Source organism: Podarcis muralis, chromosome 2 (genome assembly GCF_964188315.1).
Source record: "Podarcis muralis chromosome 2, rPodMur119.hap1.1, whole genome shotgun sequence".
NCBI lineage: Eukaryota > Metazoa > Chordata > Lepidosauria > Squamata > Lacertidae > Podarcis > Podarcis muralis.
Genome location: NC_135656.1, coordinates 5,335,367 through 5,362,543, shown reverse-complemented (window position 1 = coordinate 5,362,543; position 27,177 = coordinate 5,335,367). Strand labels below are relative to the sequence as shown.

General features: G+C 46.8%; 1 protein-coding gene across 3 annotated transcripts in view; it reads left to right on the top strand.

Moving 5' to 3' along the window:
- Window positions 1-27,177, top strand: part of ESYT1 (extended synaptotagmin 1) — a 78,877-nt gene that overhangs the window by 36,288 nt on the left and 15,412 nt on the right. For all 3 annotated transcript variants that reach the window (XM_077923790.1, XM_028721356.2, XM_028721357.2), the window contains exons 2-23: window positions 6,681-6,722; window positions 6,853-6,987; window positions 8,803-8,876; window positions 9,663-9,735; window positions 10,360-10,449; window positions 11,132-11,187; window positions 11,880-12,003; window positions 12,089-12,265; window positions 12,477-12,559; window positions 13,312-13,360; window positions 13,667-13,756; window positions 14,455-14,547; window positions 15,885-15,956; window positions 16,969-17,055; window positions 17,139-17,288; window positions 18,043-18,195; window positions 19,218-19,394; window positions 21,026-21,108; window positions 22,685-22,733; window positions 22,822-22,911; window positions 24,139-24,234; window positions 25,559-25,630. In XM_077923790.1, the coding sequence (XP_077779916.1) occupies window positions 6,889-6,987; window positions 8,803-8,876; window positions 9,663-9,735; window positions 10,360-10,449; window positions 11,132-11,187; window positions 11,880-12,003; window positions 12,089-12,265; window positions 12,477-12,559; window positions 13,312-13,360; window positions 13,667-13,756; window positions 14,455-14,547; window positions 15,885-15,956; window positions 16,969-17,055; window positions 17,139-17,288; window positions 18,043-18,195; window positions 19,218-19,394; window positions 21,026-21,108; window positions 22,685-22,733; window positions 22,822-22,911; window positions 24,139-24,234; window positions 25,559-25,630 (2,037 nt within the window). In that variant the 5' untranslated portion in view covers window positions 6,681-6,722; window positions 6,853-6,888. The remainder of the gene's footprint in view (window positions 1-6,680; window positions 6,723-6,852; window positions 6,988-8,802; window positions 8,877-9,662; window positions 9,736-10,359; window positions 10,450-11,131; window positions 11,188-11,879; window positions 12,004-12,088; window positions 12,266-12,476; window positions 12,560-13,311; window positions 13,361-13,666; window positions 13,757-14,454; window positions 14,548-15,884; window positions 15,957-16,968; window positions 17,056-17,138; window positions 17,289-18,042; window positions 18,196-19,217; window positions 19,395-21,025; window positions 21,109-22,684; window positions 22,734-22,821; window positions 22,912-24,138; window positions 24,235-25,558; window positions 25,631-27,177) is intronic.

Below are 27,177 nucleotides of genomic sequence, written 5' to 3'. Positions count from 1 at the left end.
TCTTTTCTCTCTCTTTCCTACCCCCCTCTGCACCCCTGCCTGCAACCTTGCTATTTCTCTGCACAGAGAGGAAGCGGAAACAGCTGCCCAGGGATGTTCCCTTCTGGCTTAAGGAGCCAGGATTGCTGGCTCCTCCCTCGCCCAAGGACAGTGTGGTTTTCTTCTATTGCTCTATAGATCTAAAAGAGAGAGAGAAATTACTGCATGCGCATGGATGACAGCCCGAAAAACAACTGTACTCCCCCAGCTGGCAGCTGTGATAAGAGCGAGGCGCATACTCAGCCAGGGAAGTGGATGCTGCAGCCTCCTTTTTAAAAGTTTGGCTGGCCATGCTGCTTGCATTGTGTACTGCTGGAGGCCTCACACCCACGCAGCAGAGGATAAGGTCCCTTTTGTCCAGAGGATAAAGGCGTCTATTGACTTGCTCCCGTCCTAGTTCTCCTCTTGACAATGTTATAGAGATCAAATTGACCTCGAGTAGCTGCTGTACATTCAGGGGCCGTGATGGGACACTGGGAGAACCTCTTTTCTTATATTAGAGAGATGCAGCTTCGCCAGGTGGGCAAAAGGGACTGAATCTCTGCTGCCCTCTTCACATTCTCCTTCCCACCTCCCCTTGCCCATTTTCCTGGGAGCACGTGAAACTACTATTCTGAGTCATGAAGGTACAGTGGTACCTCAGGTTAAGTACTTAATTCGTTCTGGAGGTCCGTTCTTAACCTGAAACTGTTCTTAACCTGAAGCACCACTTTAGCTAATGGGGCCTCCCGCTGCCGCCGCACCACCAGAGCACGATTTCTGTTCTTATCCTGAAGCAAAGTTCTTAACCTGAAGCACTATTTCTGGGTTAGCAGAGTCTGTAACCTGAAGAGTATGTAACCCGAGGTACCACTGTACTTGATGCTGAATCACCATCCATCTAGCCCAGTAGTCTTCAAACTGGGGCTTACTTTTAACTCAAGCCTGCATGGGGGGGGGGGGCTTCTTAATTCTTTGACATATGGGAGTTGTGCTGCTGTTCCAACCCTCCTTCCTGTGACCTGGCAGTGTGTTCTGAGCCACCAGTTAAAGACCAGTGATCTGACCCAGTATGGACTATTCTGACCTCTATCAGTGTGCTCCCCAAACACTGATTTAGTTTATCTCAACTGGAGTCCTCAAAGCATCATTTACAAAAATCTGTACATTTTAGGCAGCAGTGGAAAAGACCACAACTACTTTTGTCAGAGCCACACAGCCTCTCCCAGTTACAATCCATATGCTTTTTCAAAAAGGCAGGCTTGGAGTTGGCATGAGAGCTATTTAAAGATAAATAAAAAGGAACACAGCTTTTGCACTGTATTCTTAATCACCACACTGTTCTGTATCTGACCTGTCTGATATCAATAGGTCCTCTGGGCTGGAAATGTACCACTGCCTTAGATACCAGTTGACTCTGCAGCTTGCTCCCTCCTATTTCTTCTTTCCTGGGGAGAACCCCCATTGCATCTGGCTACAGAAGGAGCTGAAGGTCAGCCCAGAGCTCCCATCCACTGACCAGAGGACCACTTCCTGATGGGAAACTCTGCACCTTGCCCCTCTGTGAGGGCCCTGCTGGTGTGGGGTGCTATTTGTGGAAAGTTTGGGGCAGAGATGGGGGACCTGCATGGCCCTTCAACTGTTGTTGGACTCTTAATTCCCACTAGTCCCATCTTGCTTGGTCAACAGCCAGGGACCCCAGCAACATCTAGCTGGCCAAAGGTTCACCATCCCTGGTTTAGGGCAGACTCTTCTTTTGACATTGCTTTTCTTGACCTTCTTAATGGTGTAAAAAATTGTGTGAGCTGCTTCAAGGCTACAGTGGAATGTAAATACGGAATAAATATGAGCTCTTCTCGAGACCAACAGTGAACCTTTTTTTGTGTGGGGTGGGAGGGACTTGAGCTGGGTCTTTCACACATCAGTCCCCACTTGTGTTACTCATGCCTGCTGTATCAAAAGCAGAGAGCAAGAATGAAAGAGTTCAGGGTCTGTGCAAAATAGGTGGCTCCAGGTAAGTCTGAATGAGTAAGGCAGCATATCTGTTTCCCCACCTCCAGTTGTGGTTTGATTCTAATACTTTGACCATTATTCTTTAACTGTTAGGAAACCAAAATATAGGGTTCACGAGTCCTAGTTCTAAAAAAAGAATCTGAAATTACACGGAAGTGGAGTGGGTGGGGGAAACTGGCTGCTTTCATTTTCACTGGCTGTGGGTTTCCGACTAAGGGTGGTGGAGCTTGTGGTTGTGGCCTTGTTGTGCTAGGCCATTCCTGTTTGTGTTAGTTACCATGGCAATTTAACTGAAGTTGGCTGCAGTGAACCAGGCACCGCACAGGAGTGCAAAAGCCTAGCTGAGTGGGAGTAATAGAGAGCAGGTGTCTGCAGAGAGGCAGAAGTTGTTCTGCGTCACTGAAGCAGATTTCTGGTATCAACCATCCCATCATTTCTCTTCTCTCTGTATGAGGCAGACTTAATTCATCCATTGTTGTTTTATAATCTGTTTTTCCAGCATTGCATGAAGTCTGCATTCCTTCATTACCTAATAATTGTCACAATTGTGGAACAATTGATTTTTTTATTTTTATTTTTTAACTTCAGCTTGTACTTCCTTGGTAGTCATGGACAAGAAAACTCAATCGTTACCATTCTGTACAATAGCTTTTTTAAAATCATAAGTCAAGAGGGAGGCAAAGGTTGACATCTGCTTGCTTGATCTCCCCCCCCCCCACCCCCCAAAAAACTCTACAACAATTTTTACTTGAGTAATTGAAATCTTTGTGCTTCCTGTGCCGTAGATAGGGACACCTCAATTTCTGCACTACTGTCATCCAAATTCTGTGTCAAGGAATTTGCTTTGCTTCCACATGCTAGTTCCTCATTCATTTTAATCTGCACTTAAAAAAATAGAAATCTCTGAGGGGGACAAAAAGGAGTTTGGGCCAGACTTTGAAGAGGAATACGCTGTGGAATAGCGGCAGGGTGTGGGAGACTTATAATGTTAGGCAAGGAGGTCTGGGGCTGTTTCTTCTGCTACATACGTGCTCCAACACTGGAATTTCTGTGGACTTCATCAGGTGCAACCTCACTCATGTGTACTTAAGCTTTTCTTCACAGTTGAAGAAAAAAGGCAGGAGGATGCATTCTTGTGTGTGTGTGTGTGTGTGTGTGTGTGTGTGTGTGTGTGTATCAAGTCCTGATGCTGATTCATATCTCAGCCATGTATTTTCACCATTCTCCTATGAAACTTCTCAAATGCATCTATAGCTTAAAACAAAAAAAAAAAGATTTCTCATTCAAACTTACCGGTATCAAGTTTGCTGGAAATGATGTGGTTTTCCTGTGATACTGCGTCCCAAAATAACATGTACTTGCTATATGAAAGTGTCAGATCACTCTGTTCGGTGTGAGCCATTGAGAATGAGGAGTTGTCGTGTCTTTGAAGTTCACCTTTTGGGAATGGAGAAGATAAAATTGGGGGAATAAATTAATTTTCCATTTGTTTTCTTGTTCACATTAGTATGTTTAAATTCAGTTTTTTAGAAAACAACCAGATAATTTTTTCAAAAAAGCAGAACAAGAGCAGTAGAATAAGATATCATTCACAATAACTGAGGCATCATAAAACAGCTGGGAAAGACAGTTACGATCCTAGCATCCTGATTAACTAAAGCAACAGCAGGAAGACATTCGCATTAACAAGCATTAACAAGCCACAATCAGAGAAGGTTAAAGCAGGGCTGGCATATATAGGGTTCCTGACAGTTAAGTCTGAACAATTCTGGGGTTGTTGGCATTTTCTGGATCATGTCACCAGCATGACTAAGCTGCTTCTGGCGAAACCAGAGCAGCACACGAAAACGCTGTTTACCTTCCCGCCATTTTATCTACTTGCACTTTGATGTGTTTTCGAACTGCCAGGTGGGCAGGAGCAGGGACTGAGCAACTGGAGCTCACCCCGTCACAGGGATTCGAACCGCTGACCTTCTGATCGCAAGCCCAAGGCTCAGTGGTTTACACCACAGCGCCACCCGTGTCCCTCTATATATAGGGTTACCATATTTCAAACAGTGAAAATCCAGATTTTTCAGGACATCTCGCCAATTTTTACCTGGACACTGCTACCAACTGCAGTATTCCGGGTATGTCCAGTAACCCTAGGCATACATCATTATCATTCGAAAGGAAAGGTCGTTTCCACCTGGCAGAAAGAAAAGAGGCAAGGTGAGTCCCTCTGGGGAGGGAGTTCAGAAGCTCTGTCTTTCTCCCTGATCCCAGCCCCACACAGATTGATGGAGCACATAAGAGGGCTTCCACTGATGACCTTAGTGAGTGGCAATTTCCTCTGATTTGGTTCATACGTGTCTGCTTAGTTCCATGTGACAATCTAGTCACAGGCTCCTCACCTATTTCCTACTAACAACTGAGCTCTGAATAGGGCATCTGTAATCAGGGGCGTAGGAAGGGGGCGTGGCGTCCCAGGTTCCATCATTGGAGATGGGTGACAAATTATCAAGGAACAATTAACTGCCTTACTAGGGCAGTTCATAAAAAAACTTTTTTTTGAAAATGCCTGCTCCAAATCTTACTACATGAGGGATTATATAGCTATATATGAACTTTCATGCATATCTGTTAATATCGTGACCCTCCTCCATGAAAATAGCTGTTTACTTGGCCGTTTTCCTATGTCGTGAAGGCTGAAATTTCAATTCAGTGGAGCACTTACTGTTCCCAACCCTAACCCTGTGGAAAGCCATCTAATTAGACTTTAATTTGATTTTGACATGTTTTTAGGAGGTAATTTAATTATTGTTTGATTTGATACCAATGTTTTATATCTGATGTTAGCTGCCCTGAGTCCGACTTTGGCTGGGGAGGGCGGGATATAAATAAAAGATTATTATTATTATTATTATTATTATTATTATTATTATTATTATCATTATTATCATTATTATCATTATTATCATTATTATTATTCCTTTGTAAGAAAATATGAAATAATGTAAAACCTTTTTTTGCAGGCAAAAAATATATATCAATGTGGGGGGGGGGTGGCAAGAATTTTTCCACACTGGGTACCACCTGACCTTCCTCTGCCTCTGTCTGTAATGTGCCAGGCCTCTCCTCCTTTCTCTCTCTCACTTGCGCATATATACTTGCGCATAGCAGAGGGCTCACACCCTCTAAGAAACGGCAGGCTGTGCCTCAAGCTGCCAGTAGCATGATTCCTGAGGAAGAGGACGGGCGTGTGCTTGATAACCGTGGCCTGAAGATCAGCTGCTTTCCTTATGTCCCCCATCACCCACCCGCCCTGCAGGATTTCAAAGAATCTCTTGCAGCCGCTCCTCTTCAATTCCACCCCACTCAATTCTGAGCAAGCGGATTAAGAAAATGCACAGTCAAAGATAGAATTGCTTCACCAAGCAGCTGACATGGGGATGGACGATGACTAAGTGTGGCAATGGCTCATCCTATCATCCCAGGGTCTGAACTCCAGCCTTGTGGTCCTCTTGGAGTTCTTCCTCTTGGAGTTCTGCCTCCCCCAAAATTGCTCCATCGAACAGCTGACATGATGGACAATGACTAAGAGCAGAACTGTCCCATAATATGGTCCAAGGGTCTGAACTCCAGGCTCATGTTCCCCCATCTGGAGCTCTGCCTATATTCAGTGACATATTTTCCTGATAACCTTCCTGTTTGTTCATGAGTCTGTTGTGTGGAAAGGCTTCTAAACTGCATAACGTCAGCTAATTGTGTGTGCTAAAGGGGATCTGGTGTGTTGGAGGTTTCTGTGCGTGCAACACAGAGCAACACAGCTCTGTGCATGAATACGCTGAATTAAGTTCAGGTTTGTTGTTTTAGCGATAATCTTAAAAGTTTCAAAGAGTGAGTTGAGACCTCTCTTAGCTGGTGGTCAAGAAGTGGAATCGTGGGTGGCTCAATTTGTCATTGCTAGCGGAATGTTATGGTATATGCTTTGAAATACTGTAGCCAACTGTTGAGAACCCGCATTGCTAAATATTGCAACTTGCTTTAAAATAATGCTGGGAATTTTACGGTGCTCCTTCCTGCACCAGATACCCAAATTGTCCTCTCTTTCACGGTTCACAGTTGTAGTGTGCCCTTCAAGAAGCACAAATGATGTCATCCCATTTTACCCTGTGTTAGAGATCAGGAAGAGAGATGGTGGCACGGCCAGGGCACCTCGTGATCTTCATGGCTAAACCAGGATCTCAAGCCCAGCCTCCTCAGTCCACCCATCACTCGCTTCCTCCATAGACACACACATCCCTCCATCCAGACAACAAGAGCCATTTGCAGTTCAAGGGCACATTCCTGCCAGGCAGAAGCACTAAGGCAGGGTGTGGGTCAGGGAGGGCTGTGTCCTGGGAGGAGGGTCCCAAGGACCAGATAAACCTGGAGGCCACTTTGGGCCCCAAGACCTGAGGTTCCCTTCCCCCTGCCCCACACCACACTGATCTTCTGTAGTAAAGTCTCACCAATTCCTCTTGTGAAGTAATCTTGCCTAAGAGTGATGCACAATCTCTCTCTCTTTGTGGGAATGAGGGAGGTATTTCCTAGTCTGTCTAGGAATCCACAGCAGGTGGGTCCCTTGCAACTTGAGCTAATCTATACATATTTTTTCTTTTATCTAGGTCAGTTTCCCAGATGTTGAAAAAGCTGAATGGCTCAACAAGGTGAGAATCAGTCGGCTGAATTGTTCCTGCCCAGCCATGGCAGCATCATGACAGTGCTAACATCTCTCTCTCTCTCTCTCTCTCTCTCTCTCTCTCTCTCTCCCTCCCTGCTTACCCCACGGCATGGTAGATCCTGGCCCAGGCTTGGCCCTTCTTTGGCCAGTACATGGAGAAGCTGTTGGTGGAAAACATTGCTCCAAGCATCCGAGCCTCCAACACCCATTTGCAGACCTTTACATTCACCAAGGTTGACATGGGAGAGAAGGTAATTGTCAGCTGAAATATAATTGGTGAACATTTTAAGGGAGAGCATGCTCCAGGGGACAAGTCCATAAATAAGGGGAAAGAAATAATTAGATTTCATCCCATATGTGCAGAGGGTTTCCTCCCCCACCCCAGACACACTTTGGGCTAGTCTTTATTGAAAGCACTGAATGATTTATTTTTTTAATGCATTGCTAGTGCCATGGATTTTTTTCACCTATTGGGATGCTAGCAGTAGTCTGTACATTTTTTCTTAGTTTATTTGAAAGCTTACGTTATAATCCTGCTGGAACATTTTATGGTCTTGCATTTTGTATCGCTGTGGAAAATTCAATAATAAGATTTTGTGAATCCAATCATTCTGCTGCGTAATCATTATACTTGCTCCTGGGGTGGTGGTGATTCCTTATTAATGGACCAAGGACCACAATCTCATATCTTGCCTTTCCATCCTAGTCTTAAAATCACTATCTTATTTATGTTCTTCCAGCTTCCACATTTGAGTTAGAGCTACATATGTTTTGCAGTTCTGTGATTGTTGTGTGTTTGTTGGAGGGTTTAGTTTCTAGAACAGAAGCCAGTGCTTTATTAATATACACACTGCGTTTATTACGCTGCCTTTTTGCAGGGGTGTTCTTAGGGTGGGTAGGGCCTCCTTACTCAAATCCAAGGTCCTTTGTGCTGAGCCCTAGATCTTCTGCCCCTTTTCCATTTACTTACTTACTTACTTACTTACTTACTTACTACCCTTTTGCTGGAAGCACTGTAAAGCTCCATGCTGGTGGAGACCCCAACCACCCAGTTTCATTTTCCCAGAAACACGTATTCATATAATCTAACTAGTGTTATCCAAATTTGCGCCGTGGGCCTGTATCCAAGGTTTTTAAGTAGCAACAACATTTTAGCTAATACACTAAAGCTTTTTTATTTCTAAATGACTTTGACTGAATGTTGTTGAAAGCTCAGGTTCCCTGGGGTGGCTGGGCAGTACTGTCAATTGTTCAAGTTACAGGGATCTAACCTAATTCCATGTTTCTCCCTCTTGGCTAGGATTCCCTAGCTCAGTGTTTCCCAACCTTTTTTGGGCAAAGGCACACGGAGGTAGGCTGGTGTGCCGTGGGAGGGAGGCGGGCGGAGAGAGGTGGGGCGGCGGCGGCGAGCACACGCGGGGCGGCGAGCGAGCTCCCTCCCACATCCCATCGCCGCTCGCTCCAGTAGGCCGGCCGAAGCGAGCGGCGATGGGATGTGGGAGGGAGCTCACTCGCCGCCCCGCGTGTGCTTGCCGCCGCCTCGCCGCCCGAGTCGCCCGCCTCCCTCCCACGGAACACAAGGCAACGTTCCGCGGCACACTAATGTGCCGCGGAACACCGGTTGGGAAACACTGCCCTAGCTCCTGGTCCTCTAACCTTAGGGTTGCCATATTTCAAGAGGTAAAAATCCAGACACAAAGTTGTTGAGCCCAATAATCCCACCACCGAGCCCAAGCCAAAGCCTGGGTTGCCCATACCTGAGCCTGAAGCAGAGCTGCCCTCTCATTATTGGCTGGGCCAGAAATGTGCAGGAGCCTCATTTCAGTCCTTCTAAAACCATTTTACCTCTTGGTGGGTCTCAGTCGACCCACTGAGCGGCAGCAGTGTCTTGGAAGAGGGATCAGAGGGTTATCCCAGAGGCAGGTATATCGTTGGCAAAGCTTTGACATCCACGGACCATCAGTTTGCCTTAACAGAGATTGCTGGGGAGTGAGAGGTGGGGCATTGCCTCCCTTGTTTTAGTCTATTTTTATTTGCTTAAACAATGACCCTTCTTCTGCTCCTAGCCCCTCAAGGTCATTGGAGTTAAGGTTCACACTGGCCTGAACAAGAAGCAAATCTTGCTGGACCTAAACATTAGGTAAGTTCTAAGGTTTTCTTAGGTTCCTGTGTTAGCTTCATAAATGGAGCAGAATCAAGGCGGGATGGGGCGGGGGGGAGTGGATTGTTCTTTATTGAATGGCCCACAAAGCACTTGTCACTCTGACAAGCTGCAATTTGGTACCTGAGCATTTTTCTACACTCTTTCCTGGAAGAGCGCATGATCTGAGGGCAAGTTGTGTCCTGCACTATGGAGTTGAGCTGCATTGCAGAGGGAAGGTGTGAGCGCTATTGTTCTCATCCCCTGCTTGTGGGCTTCCCAGAGGCGCCAGGTTGGCCAACGTTGGCACAGGTCATGTGAGCTGATCTAGCGGGGGCCTCCTTGTGTTCTTATGTCCCTTTCCTTTTTTGCAATCCCACTGGCCCTGTCACAGCTGACTTTCCTTTAAAGAGACAAGTCACTTGCAAGGGAGAGACAAGGGAGAATCCGTTGCTCTGCTGTGAGGCTCTGCTTTGGCTGAAGATAATGTTTCTTCCTATGCAGAGCCAGAGACTCATTCATGCTGCATTCACGGACCATGCTGGATATCTGCAGTACCTCTTCCCCACACACTTCCTGGCCAACAGAGAGGGGCAGGGTAGGACAGGAGAGCATACAAAATCAGCAACCCCTGAAAAAATGGTCCAACAGGGTGGGTGGAGATTAAGGAGGGAACTGTTCCCTTTTAGGGCATTGGTGTTTCATTCTTGCAGTGTCTTATGGCTTTATGTGGTTTCTGGGAGCCTCATGCTGGTCTCTCGCTCCCTCTCCCTCCCTGTAACACAGCTATGTGGGTGACGTCCAGATTGATGTGGAGGTCAAGAAATTTTTCTGTAAGGCCGGGATGAAAGGCATGCAGGTAAGGTGGTCCTGGTTTTGACTTCATAAAGGTAGGTCAGAAATCTCAGAGGCTAATACGGTTCCCAGTAATGGATTTGGGACCTCTATCTTTTTAGGGACAGTTTGGCTTCTTCTTTTTTAACCCAAGGAACTTCTCCTTTGCCATGGCACAGGATCAGTCCAAGCTCCCAGCAACCGCAGGCCTTCCTTCTTATCCATGGCCTTCCTTGAAAGGGTATCATTTCCACCCAGTTCCTTAATTCCTTTGAGCTACTATTTAGAAAGCACTGCAGCTGCAGGAAGGCAGTGATGAAGGCCTCCCTAGTTACTCCTGGTAATTAAAAGCAGAAATCTTTGGGCGCCCCTTCCCTTCCCTTCCCTAAGAAGCTGCATGTGGAGGCAGCCCTCCCTCCCTCCCTTTCCTCAGCCTCCCACAATCCCTGAATTTAAGCGTCAATCTTGCCGTGGGGCTGTGATTTGTGTGAGGCTGCCCCTGCATTAGCGGCTGGCATGGTAGGTGCATCATTTGTACCAGATGCTGTTGCCTTTGTGTCCTCTGCTTGTCCCAGAGCACAGGAATATGATAAACGACTAAAGCAGCATTGACTGAGAATCCGACCTCAACCTTCTCTTTTTCTCTCAGCTGCACGGCATGCTGCGGGTCATCTTGGAGCCCCTCATTGGGGACGTCCCAATTGTCGGGGCGCTCACCATGTTCTTCATCCGCCGTCCGGTAAGTTTTCTGCCACGTCCCGTTTTGGTTTTGCAAATGTTGGGAAGGGGCACTGACCTGTGCATAAGGTTGAAGCCAAATCCCTCACTATGGAAATGTTGGGCAACCGCTCTTTGGTTATTATCAGTACTTTTCAAGTGTATCTCTTGAGACCACAAAAGCTAGAAACTTGCCCACCTCCACTTTAATGAAAGCTTTTACAGCCGCAGGTAACAGCACCATAGGCAGAATTTTCATGCTGTCTCCCTAAAAACATGCAGGGGAATCAGTTCCTACATTCAAGGGGACGGTCATTCCAGTGCAGATGTGATGCACATGAGTAGAAGTCTTGGTTTGCAACTGGCAAATTCTCTTATTAAAATGAAGTACAGGAGGATTCATGCATTTTTGCAGCTGTGAGATCTCCCAAGTAATTTTGACAAACCCCACAGGAGTTATTAATTAAATTTATTTATTTGTCCAAGGAGCTCTGAGTGGCTTTGCAAGGCTCTTGTGCGGTAGGTTAGGCTGAAAGAGATGGCGAGGGGCCTGAGGTCACGCAGTGGGCTTCAAGGCTGAATGGAGATTTGAACCTGGATATCTTCAGTCCCGATTGCTTCTTCCCAAGCCCCCACCCAAATCCACCCCCACATCCAGTATTTCTGTAACTGGTTCTAAATCACACCTCTCCCTTCTTTCCCAGACTCTGGACATTAACTGGACTGGAATGACCAACCTCTTGGACATTCCTGGACTGAGGTAAATGCTTGATGATTGACGATAAAACCAGAGATGGGGAACTTCTGGCCTCTGGACTTGCAGCTCTTGTAGGAGGTCGGAGAGGGTGTTGTCTTGTTTGCTTCCTCCATCAAAATTTATTGCTCTGGTAAAAGAGTGAGGCTTCTATGTTCTCAAGTGCTTCTTCTCTTGGAGATAACCAGAGCAGCTGAGTGTGCAAGAAGGGTAAAGGGGGGAGACTTCAATCCTAACCCCAGTGGGGTTGGCTCCACTGAAGTCAATAGGACTGGTGAGGAGTGCAATGGAAAACAGGTGAGAACATTTGAGAAGAAATTGGTTGGTGGGAGAACTGGGTCTTGCTGGAGAAGAACTTTCTGGGGTGCAGTGGGACAGAAAGGTATTCCGGGAGATTGGAGGGGCTGCATGGTGGCAGAAGGATTTGCTGGGATGTCTCCACAGTGGCGATGGGCAAGAGGCAGGGTGGTGTATACTGCATTAAAACAAAAAAAATTCCTTCCAGTAGCACCTTAAAGACCAACTAAGTTAGTTCTTGGTATGAGCTTTCGTGTGCATGCACACGAAAGCTCATACCAAGAACTAACTTAGTTGGTCTTTAAGGTGCTACTGGAAGGAATTTTTTTTGTTTTGACTATGGCAGACCAACACGGCTACCCATCTGTAACTGCATTAAAACAGAAGGCTTTTCTCTGCAGCTCATTGTCTGACACAATGATCATGGACTCCATTGCCTCTTTCTTGGTTCTCCCCAACCGCCTGCTCATTCCACTGGTCCCCGATCTCCACGAAGCAGCTCAGCTACGCTCCCCAATTCCCAGGGTAAGGCAGGCCCTGGGGGAGGGGAGGGGGTTATCCTTGTGAGTGGGCCAGAGCCCTGCGCCTGACGCATGCCTCTCCCCTGCAGGGTGTCGTCCGTGTCTTTCTGAGGGAGGCCAAGGACCTGCAGTCCAAGGATAAGTACATCAAAGGGATGATTGAGGGCAAGTCAGACCCATACGCCGTTGTGCGTGTGGGAACCCAGGTCTTCACCAGCAAAGTCATTGATGAAGACCTCAACCCAAAGTGGAATGAGATGTATGAGGTAATTGGCTGCCAGCTGAGGTGGCAAAATTGAGTGCAAACTTTCAGGGGGACGCTCAGCCCCCTTTCTTTCTATCCTCCCTCCCTGGCTTAGCTTTTCCTCTTGACGCAACACAACTGTCATTCCTTTCCTTTCTCTGTCTGAAGAGGGCCCCTCCGGCCTGCACAATAGGTGGTGTCTGCTCTGACCCCCCACCTCACTATCCCCACAGTTCATTGTACACGAGGTACCGGGGCAGGAACTGGAGGTGGAGCTGTTTGACAAGGACCCGGATCAGGATGACTTCTTGGGCAGGTGAGAGGCTGGCTGGGCTCTGGTCCCAGCTCTGTCAGGGGAGTGAGACCTAGCTGGGTGAGTAGCTGAGGGGAGGGAGGAACTGGAGCTCCTCTGCTCTTTTTTCTGATGCTGAGAGGACTTGGGGGCTAAAGAGTTAGACAGAGCCAGTTCAGGCCCCAGAGACATTGGTTTCATCTCCAGCTCTGGAAATTGGAGAGCCAGTGTGGTGTAGTGGTTAAGAGCGGTAGACTTGTAATCTGGTGAACCGGGTTCGCGTCTCTGCTCCTCCACATGCAGCTGCTGGGTGACCTTGGGCCAGTCACACTTCTCTGAAGTCTCTCAGCCCCACATGCATTTTTGGATGTATTTGCCTGAGTGCTTGAGAGTTGGCACTCTGCTGTGTTAACCCAGCATGGTATAGTGGTTAAGAGGGGTGGACTCGTAATCTGGTGAACCGGGTTTGATTCCCCACTCCTCCACATGCAGCTGCTGGGTGACCTTGGGCCAGTCACACTTCTCTGAAGTCTCTCAGCCCCACTCACCTCACAGAGTGTTTGTTGTGGGGGAGGAAGGGAAAAGGAGAATGTTAGCCGCTTTGAGACTCCTTTGGGTAGTGATGAAGCGGGATATCAAATCCAAACTCTTCTTCTCTTCTTCATGACGGGAGATGGGATCTCTATGGATGAGGGTCACTTGATCTGCTGCACCTTGGGCTTGACAGTGAGGAGACAGTACTTATGCAAATGTTACCACCTTCCTTTCTTCCTCAGGATGAAACTGGACTTTGGAGAGGTGTTCAAGGCTCGTGTGCTAGAGGAGGTGAGCGCAGAAGAGGGGACAGTGCTGGTTTCATACATGGTGCCAGACAACAGGATAGCCTTTGAGTTTGATATCTGATCTGTGGGGAAGAATGGTGTTTCATCATAGATTGGTAAAGAGGTGGTGTTGAAGCCTCTCGTGAGAAGAGCGGTGGGACAGAGGGAGGGGGGCAGAGTGGGCCATATCATGTAGAGCTGGGCAATATAGTTAGAGGGAAGAGTCCATTGACTGTAAGTGTGATGGTACCTCAGACTCAAAGTCTGTCCCTGTGCTCCTAATCCTCTCCCTCTTTCTCCCACCTGGCAGTGGTTCCCTCTGCAAGATGGTGGCCGGGCTCGTGTGCTCCTGCGCCTGGAGTGGCACACCCTCATGTCAGATATCTCTAAGCTGGAACAGGTGAGTGTAACCTTGATCTAATTTGACCTGGAGGCCAATTCAGCTCAGGAGATGTGTCTGGAGTTGGCTGGGCCTGAGTTGATGCTTTTCTGAAAAAAGCAGGAAGATGCCCAGTATTGTCTATTCTGATTGGCAGCAGCTTTCCAAGGTCTCAGGAAAAGTTCTCCCTACCCCCTTTAATCCTGAACCCTTTTAAAATGGGGGATGCTTTGGGTTGGTTGAGGAAGTCTAGAGGCCCCCCCCCCCATTTTTTCTATGAGGTATTTCCTTGAAGAAGAGTTTCCTCAGAAATGAGCAATATGTGAGGAGTGGACAATGACCCTGCATGGAGGATTCCAAATTCAGACTCCCAAGTCATATAGTAACTACAGCAGGGAAATCAGGACTCCTGGTTCTGTTTCCATGAGGCAAGTCGGATTCTGTGGGAAACTGGCTTGGAAGACCTCGGGGCAGAATCAATAGTTGGACCTCTTGTGTGGTCTGGGCTCCGATGAACAAATCAGTAAAAGAGAGATGGAAATAAAAAGATATCCTTTAGAGAAATCTGTGTCTCCCATTGTTTGTGTCTCCCCAGATTGTTTGTTTTTTGGGATGGCGGGGGGAGAGATGTCCTTCAAGGTGAAAGATAGCAAGGTATCTTGGGAAGAAATGGTGGAGCTGACTTTATGCTTGTTTTGCTTCTTGCGTGCCCTTTAAAGGTTCTCCAGTGGAACAAAACTATCTCCTCCAAACCAGAACCACCATCCGCAGCCATCTTGGTTGTCTATCTTGACAGGGCACAGGAGCTCCCAGTGAGTAGTCAGAAACCTTGATGATACTGGCTTCCTGATCTCTTCTAGTTGGGGCTGGTTGGGGTGGATTGGTTGTGTATTTAAATGTCTGTCTTTGTCATATCCCAAAACAGATATAAGTGGGGTTTTTTTTAAAAAAAAAAAAGTATTGCAATATTCTTCTTGATCAGGAATGAGGAACCATTGGTGCTTCATTGTTGGACTCCAGCTCCCATAGCCAGGAATGATGGGAGTTGTAGTCCAGCAACATCTGAAGGGCCACAGATTCCCATTCCCTGTTCCAAATAATAGATGTTGAAAATGCTAGCCCTTTCCTGTATTAATAGGTTTTTCTCACCTCCCAACTTGGTGCACAGCTAAAGAAAAGACTCCACACACTCCCAAATTTGATGAAGAAGAAAATATTAAAGTGGGAGCTTGTTGTTTATTAAATTGTAAGCCACCTTACACTTAAGAGAAGGAGTCCCAAGTCTCCAGTTCCTTGGCAGCCCTATTTAACCTGCTTTTAGATACTGTATTTGGGATTTGGCAAACAGCATGGCATAATTGTAAGGGGGCCACCAAAAATGTGCTTCTGTGTGCTCTTGCTGTCCAGCTTCATAAACAGATGGCAGTTTTTAGGGGCTTCTTATTAGGCAGCACCAGAATAACAACTGGTGGGTTCACACCTGGTGGCCTAGAAGGTGCAAAGTGGCACTTCCATGCAAGCTGAGACATGGGCAACTGGCTCTTTAAAATAACCCTCCTCCCAGTGTAAGTAGCAGTAGAGGCGTTGGCAGAGCCTACCCCTTGTTACACAGCAGTGCTGTTCACTTCCATTTACTGGAGCTCAGAAATCAGCAGCCAAGCTTCGTAAGGGAAGAACTCGTGACAGAGCCTGTGTTTCTGTTCATGTGGGAGAGGCAATAAGGAGCGCTTTCTCTCTCAGAGTGAATGAAGGAAGGGAAGGGCTTTGCCAAACTAATTTGTTTTGCTGATGCTGCGAAGGTGAAAGGTGCTTGTATGTCAGCTCACACATGAGGGTGAAGCTGGAGCTGGTGGCCCTTCAGCTCTTACTCTGCAACCCTTGAGATGTTGGACACCAGTTCCTATGAGCCCCAGCCAGCATGGCACCATGATGGGGCTTGTAGTCCAGCAACATGGGGAGCGGGCAATGGGTTCCCTGTTGCCACCTGGCACAATTTAACCAAGGAACTGGATGTTTCATTGAGCCCCATCTTAGGCCAAGAAGGAAAGAGTGGGGCCTCTTAGATATGTTGGGATAAACCTGTTAAGGGCTGTATAGTTCATGGATAAGTTCTGTGTCCATCATTTCTCTCACCTCATCCTGTACGTAGCTGAAGAAGGCCAGTAAGGAGCCCAACCCCATGGTACAGCTCTCCGTTCAAGATGTCACCCGTGAGAGCAAGGTAAGGGCTTAATTCATTCTTGTCTGTTAGTTATTGCTCATTGGACACCTCCAGGGGTAACCACTTGGGGTGCTGCTGATGGGGTGTATGCAACAGTCACAACGGAGGTGGCAAGCTTAAGGTGCCTGGCAGGTTTTAGCTCCCCTTCCCTCAGTTTGGTAACATCCCATAATAATCCAGGTCTTGTTGCATGGTGCACTGTATCACAGGCCAGGATGGATGGTGCAGGGGGGTTCTGACTGTGATGTCCACTTACTAATTATCGTTTAATAACGAGTAAGACACTTATTGGGATGCGGGTGGTGCTGTGGGTTAAACCACAGAGCCTAGGACTTGCTGATCAGAAGGTCGGCGGTTCGAATCCTCGTGACGGGGTGAGTTCCCGTTGCTCGGTCCCTGCTCCTGCCAACCTAGCAGTTCGAAAGCATGTCAAAGTGCAAGTAGATCAATAGGTACCACTCCGGCGGGAAGGTAAACGGTGTTTCCGTGCGCTGCTCTGGTTCGCCAGAAGCGGCTTAGTCATGCTGGCCCCATGACCTGGAAGCTGTACGCCGGCTCCCTCGGCCAATAAAGAGATGAGCGCCGCAACCCCAGAGTCGGCCACGACTGGACCTAATGGTCAGGGGTCCCTTTACCTTTACCTAAGATACTTATTTCTTTATTGTGTTTATTTCCCACCTTTTCTCCAATGCCCCCTCTGCATTTTATCCCCACAACAACCCTGTGAGCAGGGTTAGACTGAGAGAAAGTGTTACCCAGGAAGCTTCATGCCTCAGAGGGGATAGGAGCCCTGATCCCCCATTACCCAGTCCAGCACTTTAATTGACAGCTGCTTACTGGAGGGCTTCTCTGGTGGCGTTGGGTCAGGACATGGCTCATGGCTGCTCCTTCCTCTTCTTTTGAGTGTAGCAGCTTCAGGAAGTCTGCTGCTTGAATGATTGATGTTCCACAGAAATGGGTGCTATTTCTGTTTCTTACCTCTTCACTGTCATTCTCCCCTTCACACCACCAGGTTGTCTATAACACTTCTTCTCCTGTCTGGGATGATGCCTTCCGTTTCTTCTTGCAAGACCCAACCACTGAGGACATTGATATACAGGTTGGCTCTCCCACCTTTTCCAAATGCTTCCCATAGTTCTGCCTGCACAGAAATGCAAAACCTCTGTTTTCACCCTCCGGCAGGTCAAAGACGACAACCGCCAGACCACCCTGGGCTCCCTCACGATCCATCTGTCCCGCCTTTTGAGTGCCGACAATCTGGTTCTTGACCAGTGGTTCCAGCTGGAGAACTCTGGACTGAACAGCCGCATCTACATGAAACTCGTTATGCGGGTAAAACACTTGACGATTGCGGACTTAAAGACTTATTGCATCTCTGATGATGATGATTCACCTATTCACCCTTCCATGCCAGCTCAACAATTTCTGCTAAATGTCCTTTATTTAAAAATGCAACAAAACAAACAGCATTTTGAGCTTCTTTTTCAAGCGTGAGGAAGGGAAAGATATACTCTACAGAATGTATGAGCTGCCTATTTTGATTGCAGGTAGAGGCCAGGTGGCTTTCTGAGTGGCTGTTACTCTTAGTTGGATTTTTTTGGTCTCCTTCCCTTCTCCCCAAGATGGAACCATGGATGGGGAATCTGTGGCCCTCCAGATGTAGTTCAACTCCCGTCAGCCAGGGCAAGGATGATCTAGAATATCTAGAAGTCCACCACCCCTGCCTTACGGACATGTGATACAGGGCCACAAAGGAGTGAAGAAAGGACCCGGAATATAGCATGGGGCTACTAAGCATTGAGCATTAAACACAAGTGGAGTCTAAAGGCAAAACTTTGGAGATCTATGAGTGAATCTCCAGCTGCATTTTCTTTTTTGAAAACCAGCTGTTTGAGAGAGGGCCCCTTGCCCTGAGCTATCCTTTCCCCTTCTTCACTGATTATCCAGAGTCAGTCAAACATGCCAATGTTTGTTATCTGGCCCTGCAGTTACATTTTGTCCTCTTCCTTCAACAGTCCGATGCTTCCTAACTATTTTGACTTTGCTTCCTAACCAAAGGCTTCCCTGTATGCCAATATTTCTGTAGATCTTGTATCTGGATGCCCCTGAAGTTTGCCTCAACACCCGGCCATGCCCCCCAGGAAATCTGAATGTCACTGAGGGAGCCTATGTTGGAAGCAGCGTTGACAGGCCTCCTCGCCCCACCAAGGCCAGCCCAGATGCTGAGTTTGGCACTGAGGTAAGGTCGTCTCCTTGAGAGAGTTGATGTTTCCTGAGCAGCAGCAGGAAATGATATAATGTATGTGTTTATATATGTCCATCCTGCCCTTCATTGATTTTAAAATCCCAGGATGGGTTATATATAAAACCACAGAAGAATAACAAACTACAGAAAAGTTCATAAAATCGGCAGGAGCAGACAGAAATATCTAAAACAAAGATACCAGTCACAAACAATAATGCTGAATAATAATGCTATAGACAGTCTCATCAGTTAACAGTTCAGCTTCTTTCAGTAAAAATAACAGTACAGAGTTGAAGGACCCTTCTAAATCATCAGCTTTATGTTCTTTATTTATATATTTTAAAGATATGAAATATTTTAATATAAATTGCATAAATTATGAATTTCCCCCTTCATATGGGTAAAAGCCTCAGCGCCTAGGGCTTGCCGATCGAAAGGTCGGCGGTTCGAATCCCTGCGGCGGGGTGCGCTCCCGTTGTTCGGTCCCAGCGCCTGCCAACCTAGCAGTTCGAAAGCACTCCCAGGTGCAAGTAGATAAATAGGGACTGCTTACTGGCGGGAAGGTAAACGGTGTTTCCGTGTGCGGCTCTGGCTCGCCAGAGCAGCGATGTCACGCTGGCCACGTGACCCGGAAGTGTCTGCGGACAGCGCTGGCCCCTGGCCTCTTGAGTGAGATGGGCGCACAACCCTAGAGTCTGTCAAGACTGGCCCGTACGGGCAGGGGTACCTTTACCTTTACCTTTTTATTTAGCTTGGCTTTTTTGAGTTTTGATGAAATTTTAATTGATTACAGCAAAAATAATGGTATTACAGAAGCTAGGTGCTCCAACCTCTAATCTTGGTTGATTTCTGCCTCCTTCAGTTACTGTGATGAAAATTATTGTGTTGCTCTCGTAAAAACCTAGGATGGCTTGGGGACCCCAGAAAAGTGAGATAAGAGACCTGTTGCTTTGTAGGATGATGACTGCAGTTCCCTCAGGCAAATTCTTCTTCTTTTTCTCTCATCTTCCCCTCAGAGTGTGATCCGCATTCACCTGCTGGAAGCTGAGAATCTGATTGCCAAGGATAACTTCATGGGTGGCATGATAAAGGGCAAATCAGACCCTTATGTCAAAGTGCGCTTGGGGGGCCAGAAGTTCCGTAGCCGCGTCATCAAAGAGGATCTCAACCCCCGTTGGAGCGAGATCTATGAGGTGAGAATGCACGCACACATGTCAAGCTTGGATCTGCTGGACCTTCCGGCCTTGGCTGGTGGTGGAGGAGGGTGGGTTTAATGGGGAATTGTTCTGCAACAGAGTCAGATTATTTTAATTGAAACAGAACTGATACAGTATCTGATAACTCACAGTGTCCTGATATGTCTTCCTTGCAATCAGATGGATGAAAGGAAAGCACACAACAGAGCATTGCATATTTCTGATTTGGACACACACCTGAGAATAACTACAGTATATCACAAATTGTAGAAAACCCAAATGAAGCCTGTTCAGGTTTTTACCTTGATTCTATACAGAGCAAGGATAGCGAACCTATGGCTGTCTAGAGGTTGTTGGACTCCAACTCCCATCAGCCCCAGCCAGTATGGTCATGGAAGTTGGAGTCTACCAGCATCTGGACTCCCAACCCCTGTCTAGAGCGTCTGTCAGTCAGCTTCAACATTTTTTACTTCTGCCTAGCAATTACGTACATGGAAGTTCTTTACGTATAGAAGTTTCCACAACAACAGGCTGTGCTCACTCACAGCTGGGTGGAGTATTTGGGACGCACAAACGGCCCCAGAATGGAAGGCCATAAAACCTAAATGCAGTGTTTCAATCTCAGCTTACCATAGAGGATTCTCGGTGCTGTATAAATGCCACTAAGACCAAGAATACTCAGAAATGTCATACCATCTAAAGGGTACGTTGTACAGCAACGTGTCTTGTCTCTCAACTCCCTCTTCCAAAATAATAAAATCATCTGAAAGATCAGCTTGGATATGTCTTCAGCGATTTTCAAACTTTCATATGCACGCAGCTTCTGTCTGCAATGTGCCACTGGTAGCCTGAAGTGAAATATTTTTGCATTGAGCTTCTGTATGAATTCCTGCCAAATCCCACTTCCTGCTGGAGCCAAAGATAGAAACCAATAGTCTCAAATATATGCCCTTCATCTTTTGTTCCCTAGAGGATATAGATCTGTCACCAGGAATCTTAAAATGTTATTTACACACACACACACACACACACACACACACACACACACACACACACTACAACACATTCATTTACTGAATCATGCACAGACACCCATTGCCAAGAAGTCTAAGGTAGATGTCAGCAGAGAATTGTCTCCAAAAAAATCAGCAAGATAAAATAGGCAACAGATCAATAAAGCATTGCTCACTCTCACTCTCTCTCAACACCCAGCCTCTTCAGGTATGAACCTAGTTTCACAAACTTGGCCCATCTTTAAGGACATAAAAGCTATGGTTTAAAAATATTCGTTAAAAAATCTGCTGTCTGGTCTTTTTTAATTTTAATTTTAATTCACATCATAGTGCTGTCCAATGTTTGATTGGCTAATCTAACCAATTATTTGGCCAAACATGAAACCCTACCTAGGCCCTTTTGAAGAGGTAGGAGACAGAATCCAGGAAACCAGGTCCGCCGTCCGCCCCCCCGCTGCCTTCCATTGCTGGCCTAATGAGTGTGTTTGCTTTCCAGAGCCAAGATCAGAACAAACCTTGGCTTTCACTCTTAATCTACTAAAGTCGATCCCTGAATGTGTGCTGCTTCTGGTTTGTGTGGCTCTGTATGGTGACCCACTTTGCTATATCCTCCAGGTCATTGTGAGTAACGTCCCAGGGCAGGACGTGGAGTTTGATTTATATGACAAAGATGTTGACAAGGATGACTTCCTGGGAAGGTAAGTCTGGAGCAAAATGAAAAATTGTACAAGCCAGAAACACGCTCACCTCTCTTCCTTTGAGTTGCCCGAGTACCCCATGAGATGGGAGGAGGGAGAAAAGCACTCCCCTCCCTTCCTATAGACATCTTCAATCCCACAGCCACAGAATTTATACTGGTGAGCCTTAGTAAATCAGAGTGAAGCAGAAAACACCTAAAGGCAAGTCATTTAAGGGTGCTTCCAGGTGGGCGTTTGTTGTGCAATCGGTGCTCTTCGTGCATTCAGAGGTTTTTTTGCAGCATCCACATGATGTCATTGGCATCAATGTGCCAATCTTGATTTATACTTTCCTCAGAAAATTTAAGAAAAACGTTGCCAATGACTTGCTTTCAAAATGTGAACCATTCCTTTGCAATATTAAGACCCCATCTGGATGCACCCATGGTTTATTAATTTACAGCTTTATAGGTGAAATACAGCTACTTTTCAATTATCTCTATGCATTGGCATTAATTGGGAGTGGATTTTGCTTCTTACACGGACATTGGGTAGAATACTGCCTCTACATTTGTCTTTGTATCTTCATTAGCTTAACAACTAGACTTCGTTTTCTTAATGAAAGCTGAACATTCAAGGTAGGAGCCTAGACATCTCCATAGCTCCCACTCCCGGTGGATCTGGGCTCATTTTTAGGGGGCGCCAAGGTTGTTGAGGTTTTTTTAGGGAGCCGCTGAAAACATGTGCTGCACCGACAACCTTAAAAAGCGCTGAAAACGCACGCAGCACCAACTCCCGGTCCATCCAGGGTCTGCCTCAGGGAAGGTTCTGGAACTAAGTTCCAGAGTGTTTCGACTGAAATAAGGGCCTGCCCTCCACACCATACTAGAATTGGAGGACCCAGGGCTCTGAATGTGAAGCTTTGCAGACTGCGTTGTAAGTTTATGCTTCCAAGAAATCACTAGAATTGAACACTCTGGCATTTTTTACATCCTTCTTTCGCATCCCTGCATCAAACCACTCTCACTGGCCCACCTTTGGGCCTGTGAATCAGGGCAGGCTACTTGAAATCCTGGAGAGCTGCAGCTAAACCGTATATGGAGCAATTGTCTCGCTCAATTTAAGGCAGTTTCCTATGTTGTTGTTGTTTAGTCGTTTAGTTGTGTCCGACTCTTTGTGACCCCATTGACCAGAGCACACCAGGCACTTCTGTCCTCTTTTGTCCATGGAGTTTTCTGGGCAGGGATACTGGAGTGGCTTGCCGGTTCCTGCTCCAGGTGGATCACGTTTGGTCAAAACTCTCCACTATGACTTGTCCGTCTTGGGTGGCCCTGCACAGTATAGCTCATAGCTTCTCTGAGTTATTCAAGCCCCTTCGCCACAACAAGGTAGTGATCCATGTTACCAGACTGCAAGTTTACACCTTCTGTCGACGTTTAGTAACTCCTAGTAACCTGCGCATGGATTGCAAACTAGGACAAGGCCCTGTGCTTCGTGTCACCTGGATGATGGTGTTAATTCAGTTTTGCAGGACCTGTGACAGAAAGAAAGCCATTTGTTCTTCTCACTCACCTCTTCCTCCTCCATCCCCTTTCAGGTGTAAGATCCCTCTGAGACGAGTGCTAAGCCAAAAGTTTGTTGACGAGGTAAGTCAATGGTACCAATGGCACTGGAGAGGGTGGGCAGGAGATGTGCAGCAGCTGTGCTGGTCTTACCCCCTGCTCTTGGTTTCAGTGGCTCCCCCTAGAGGATGTGAAGTCAGGACGGCTCCATGTGAAGCTGGAGTGCTTGCCCCCCACGCCCAGTGCTGCTGAGCTGGAGCAGGTAATTGGAGAGAGGAGGGAGGGTCATTGAGAGAACTGCCTCATAGGGGTGGAGGTTGGGGTTGTTAGCCTCTAGGGCAGCTTAACACTACTAAAAACTATACAAGCATTAAAAGCAGAGCACAAGTTCTCCCCACAGGCTTTCAAACTAAGGTTAGGCTACTCCACTCTGAGCTTCTCCTCAGAGGAACTAATGCTGGGCCTGAGCCCTGCTGGTTTTTCAAAGAATGCTTCACTCCCAGTGAAAGAAATACTTTTTCACATCTTGCACAAGAAGTAGGAGGACTTTGCAAAATAATAACAACTGAGGGACAGGGCAGGATGCGTGCGCTTACCTTGGGAACATGAGGCTCCTTTCAGGGCCTTCTGGAGTGACCATGAGAGCATGCCATGTCTCGTGATCACTTCAGAAATCCTTGCCAGTAAAGACCACGCCACTGCGAGGGAACGTGGTTTTTAAAAATGTTTTAAGAGCTTGTTTTTGGCTTTAGGAAGGCCTCTCGCTTGCTCATAGCAGTTCGGGGTTATTTGAGCACAAGATTCCTGCCTCACAGGGCTTCCTGGAGTGACCACGTAACGTTGCATGACCACATGGTCACTCCAGGAAGCCCCGTCCATCTTACCAGCAAAGAGTCCTGCAACTTGTTCAGTCCCTATGTTAAGCACAACCACCTTCCTCAAAAAACAGTTTTTTTAGTTTCTTGAGGGAGGTGGTTGTGCTTAAGCAAAACCATGTTTTCTCCCAGTACCCTCATAGAGGCATAAATGAAACTACTCTTTTCTGTTAGCTCAGACATTTGGAAACTGTATGTCCAGCTCCAAGGATATTAGAGCTGGGAGAGGGAACATGGGGCAGCCACAGGCAGTAGGTTTTCAAAGGGTCTGCCTGCCAGAGCTGTTTTCCCTGACCTGGTGCCCTCCATATGTTTTTGGGCTACAACTCCCACCATCCTTGGCCATGCTGACAGAGGCTAATGGCAGCTGGAGTCCAATGACATCTGGAAGGCACGAGGGGAAGGCTGGGTCAGAGTTACAAGAACAAGGCCAATTCATGTGACCGTTGCCAGGGATCTTCCCGCTGACAACTGCCTCTCTTTGATGCAAGAAGGCCATCTTGTGATGAATTGTTCACATGATGAGTGCAGATTACCAAACTATCATGTGACGGTCATAGTTTTGATGGATGCTGTGTCTAAGCATAGTCCTTAATGTGTGCCACTTTTCACAGGTATTGATGGTGAATAGCTTGATCCAGACACCAAAGAGCGAGGAGCTGTCATCCGCCCTGCTGTCAGTCTTCCTTGACAGGGCAACTGACCTGCCGGTGAGTGGCAGTACAGATCCCCTCTCCCTGCTGGGGCTCCGAGCTCCTTTCACAGGCCAAGAGAGCTGGGAAGCTGCCAATCACTCTTTGGACATCTTAAAGAGCTCTCTCTCCTTCAGGTCTAGCAGAGGACTAATGTGGAATATTGTATTGGACCTTAACTAAGGATCCTTTACTAAGTCCCAGCTCAGCTGCAGACTCCAGGCCTAATTATACGTCCTGTTAAATGTATAATGTACAGCTTCATCTGTGGTCCCCCTTTCCCTTTTAATACTAAGCAGGGGGCACTAGTGTGTGTTGAGATGGTTTAAAATCACACCCCCATAAACACTGGGTGCCATCTGGAAGTGTTTTCTTAGCCTAAGTCTCATTGCTATGCTGGTGGGGGCGGGGTGATTTTCACTGGGATCATGGCTGGGAAGGGCAGGGTTTTCAGTTTATTTTGCAAATTTATAAAGCACTTCACAGCTGTGAAAGCAGCGTATAATAATGCAAAATAAAATGCAGCAATGCAGACTTAAAGCAACGTTTCTACAATTGTGCAGTTAGACCTCCCTCTCCCTTTTGCTGCAGGCTGCACTTCATATTAAATTGAAAGCAAGCCAGGAATGGCTCACTCAGTGGGGCAGAGCCACAGCAAGGCCTCCCAGCAGCAGCAGCACTGATGCTGCTGCCCAGAGGAAGTAATGTTGGGGCCGTGTGGTCCGAGCACCTGCACAGCCCAGACCTCTCTGCTTCCTCACTCCTACCTGTCCTGGTCAGCAACTGTGATGCTGCTGCTGGGAGGCTATTGCCACAGTTCTGTTCCACCCAGCAAACCACTCCTGGTTCTGGAGGAGGAGGGAGCCAAAGGCAGTCCTTTCCCTGTCTTACCCAAGCCGTCCCCCCACCCCCATCCTAGCTCCAATACAGGAAATCAGCCAGAAGGGTAGGAAATTGATTAAAGCCAGACAGGGCACAGCAAGATAAGGCTGGGGAGCTACGAAAAACAGACTCCTTCCATCTCCACTGTACAAATGAACAGGGAAGGCACAAGGATTTAAAAAACATGCACTGCTGTGTCACCATTACATCAGTTTTGCCCCTCGCTTGCATGCCCTTGGGAAAGCCACTTGCTTCCTCCACCTGTATGAAATCAATAGTGTATAGAGGTGCTTGACAGTCATTACGAGAATACATAAGGCATGTTCAAAAACAGAATATAGGGCTTCCCACTGGAGCAAATTGTTGGCCTGTGCTACGTGCTTAGACATGCTCAAAATACACACAATGTCTACTTATAATCGAGCATCCTAGAAACTCTCAACCGTTTTCTCTTTCCCAGCTGCGGAAGGGTTCAAAACCCCCAAGTCCTTACGCCAGTCTCTCTGTCCGTGGTGTCTCCTACAAGACCAAGGTGAAGGCAAGGGGGGAAACATGGTGGTTGTTTTCAGAGGGAAAGGGTTGTGCTGGAGTGAGCAGTAAATAATTGCTTTGGGGCAGGATGTGGGTAGGTGGCACATGAGCAGTCTAAGGAAACTGGCAAAGAGGGTGATGTGGAGGGTTGAGGGTGAAAAGACGAAGCCACGATATTAGAGGGCGGTGGCATAGCTGGGGTAAATGTGTGTGTGCATGTGTGTGCGAATGTGCTTGTGTGCACATGTACATTCACCCTTATTTAAAGGGCAAGGACTTCTTCTGTGTCAGTTGATCTCCATTGAGTTAATTGGGTCAATTCTGTGTCCAGGGCAGCTGTCTACCAGCTCCATCTGGTATGCAGGCTGAGACCCTACCTGCCTCACCAGAGTGGTGCATGCTCTAGTTATCTTCCACTTGGATTACTGCAATGTGATCCATGTGGGGCTACCTTTGAAGGTGACCCGGAAACTACAACTAATCCAGAATGCAACAACCAGACTGGTGACTGGGAGCGGCCGCCGAGACCATATTACACTGGTCCTTAAAGACCTTCATTAGCTCCCAGTACGTTTCCGAGCAAAATTCAAAGTGTTGGTTCTGACCTTTAAAGCCCTAAACTGCCTCAGTCCAGTATACCTGAAGGAGCATCTCCACCCCCATCATTCAACCCAGACACTGAGGGCCTTCTGGTGATTCCATCACTGCGAGAAGTGAGGTTACAGAGAACCAGGCAGAAGGCCTTCTCGGTTGTGGCACCCGCCCTGTGGAACACCCTCCCACAAGATGTCAAAGAAATAAACAACTATCTGACTTTTAGAAGGCATCTGAAGGCAGCCCTGTTTAGGGAAGTTTTTAATGTTTGAAGTTTTATTCTGTTTTTAGTGTTCTGTTGGGAGCCGCCCAGAGTGGCTGGGGAAACCCAGCCAGATGGGTGGGATATAAATAATAAAATTATTATTATTATTATTAAGTAACAAATAAAACTTTAAGAGCACTTGATCATTTGGGGACATGGTCATATATTAGTGTATGGTAATGTAACAGTATTTTTTTCTTTTTTTATTCTCACTTTTTTCTTTCTTTTTCCTCACTCTGTCTTTTTACAAATGAAATTCTCTTAATAAAATATTAATTTAAAAAAGAGCACTTGATCATTAGTCCCAAAATGTGATGTCAGTATTTACGTATCGATCTTCATTTTTAATCTACAAAAAAGCACTGATCACATAAATCTTATCCTAAATTGGTAGCATAAAGATGGGAGAACTAAGGTTTGAGCATATTTTGAGTTATTTTAAAATAAGAAGTATTTGGAAACCCTTACTGAGCTATAGATAGCTCTCCTTCAGTTATAGTGAAAATGAGTGTTGATAGAAATAGATTAGCCCACAGGTGGAGCAGAATATCTGAAGCATTTTTACCTGGCTGTTTAGCCAAAAAAGACTCCCAGAACAACACATCACAAAAGTTTGTGAGGCGGGGTGAGAAAGTAAATTCAAGTACTAAACTCAAGGCAGTCATCTAAATATGGTTTGAACTAGCTTT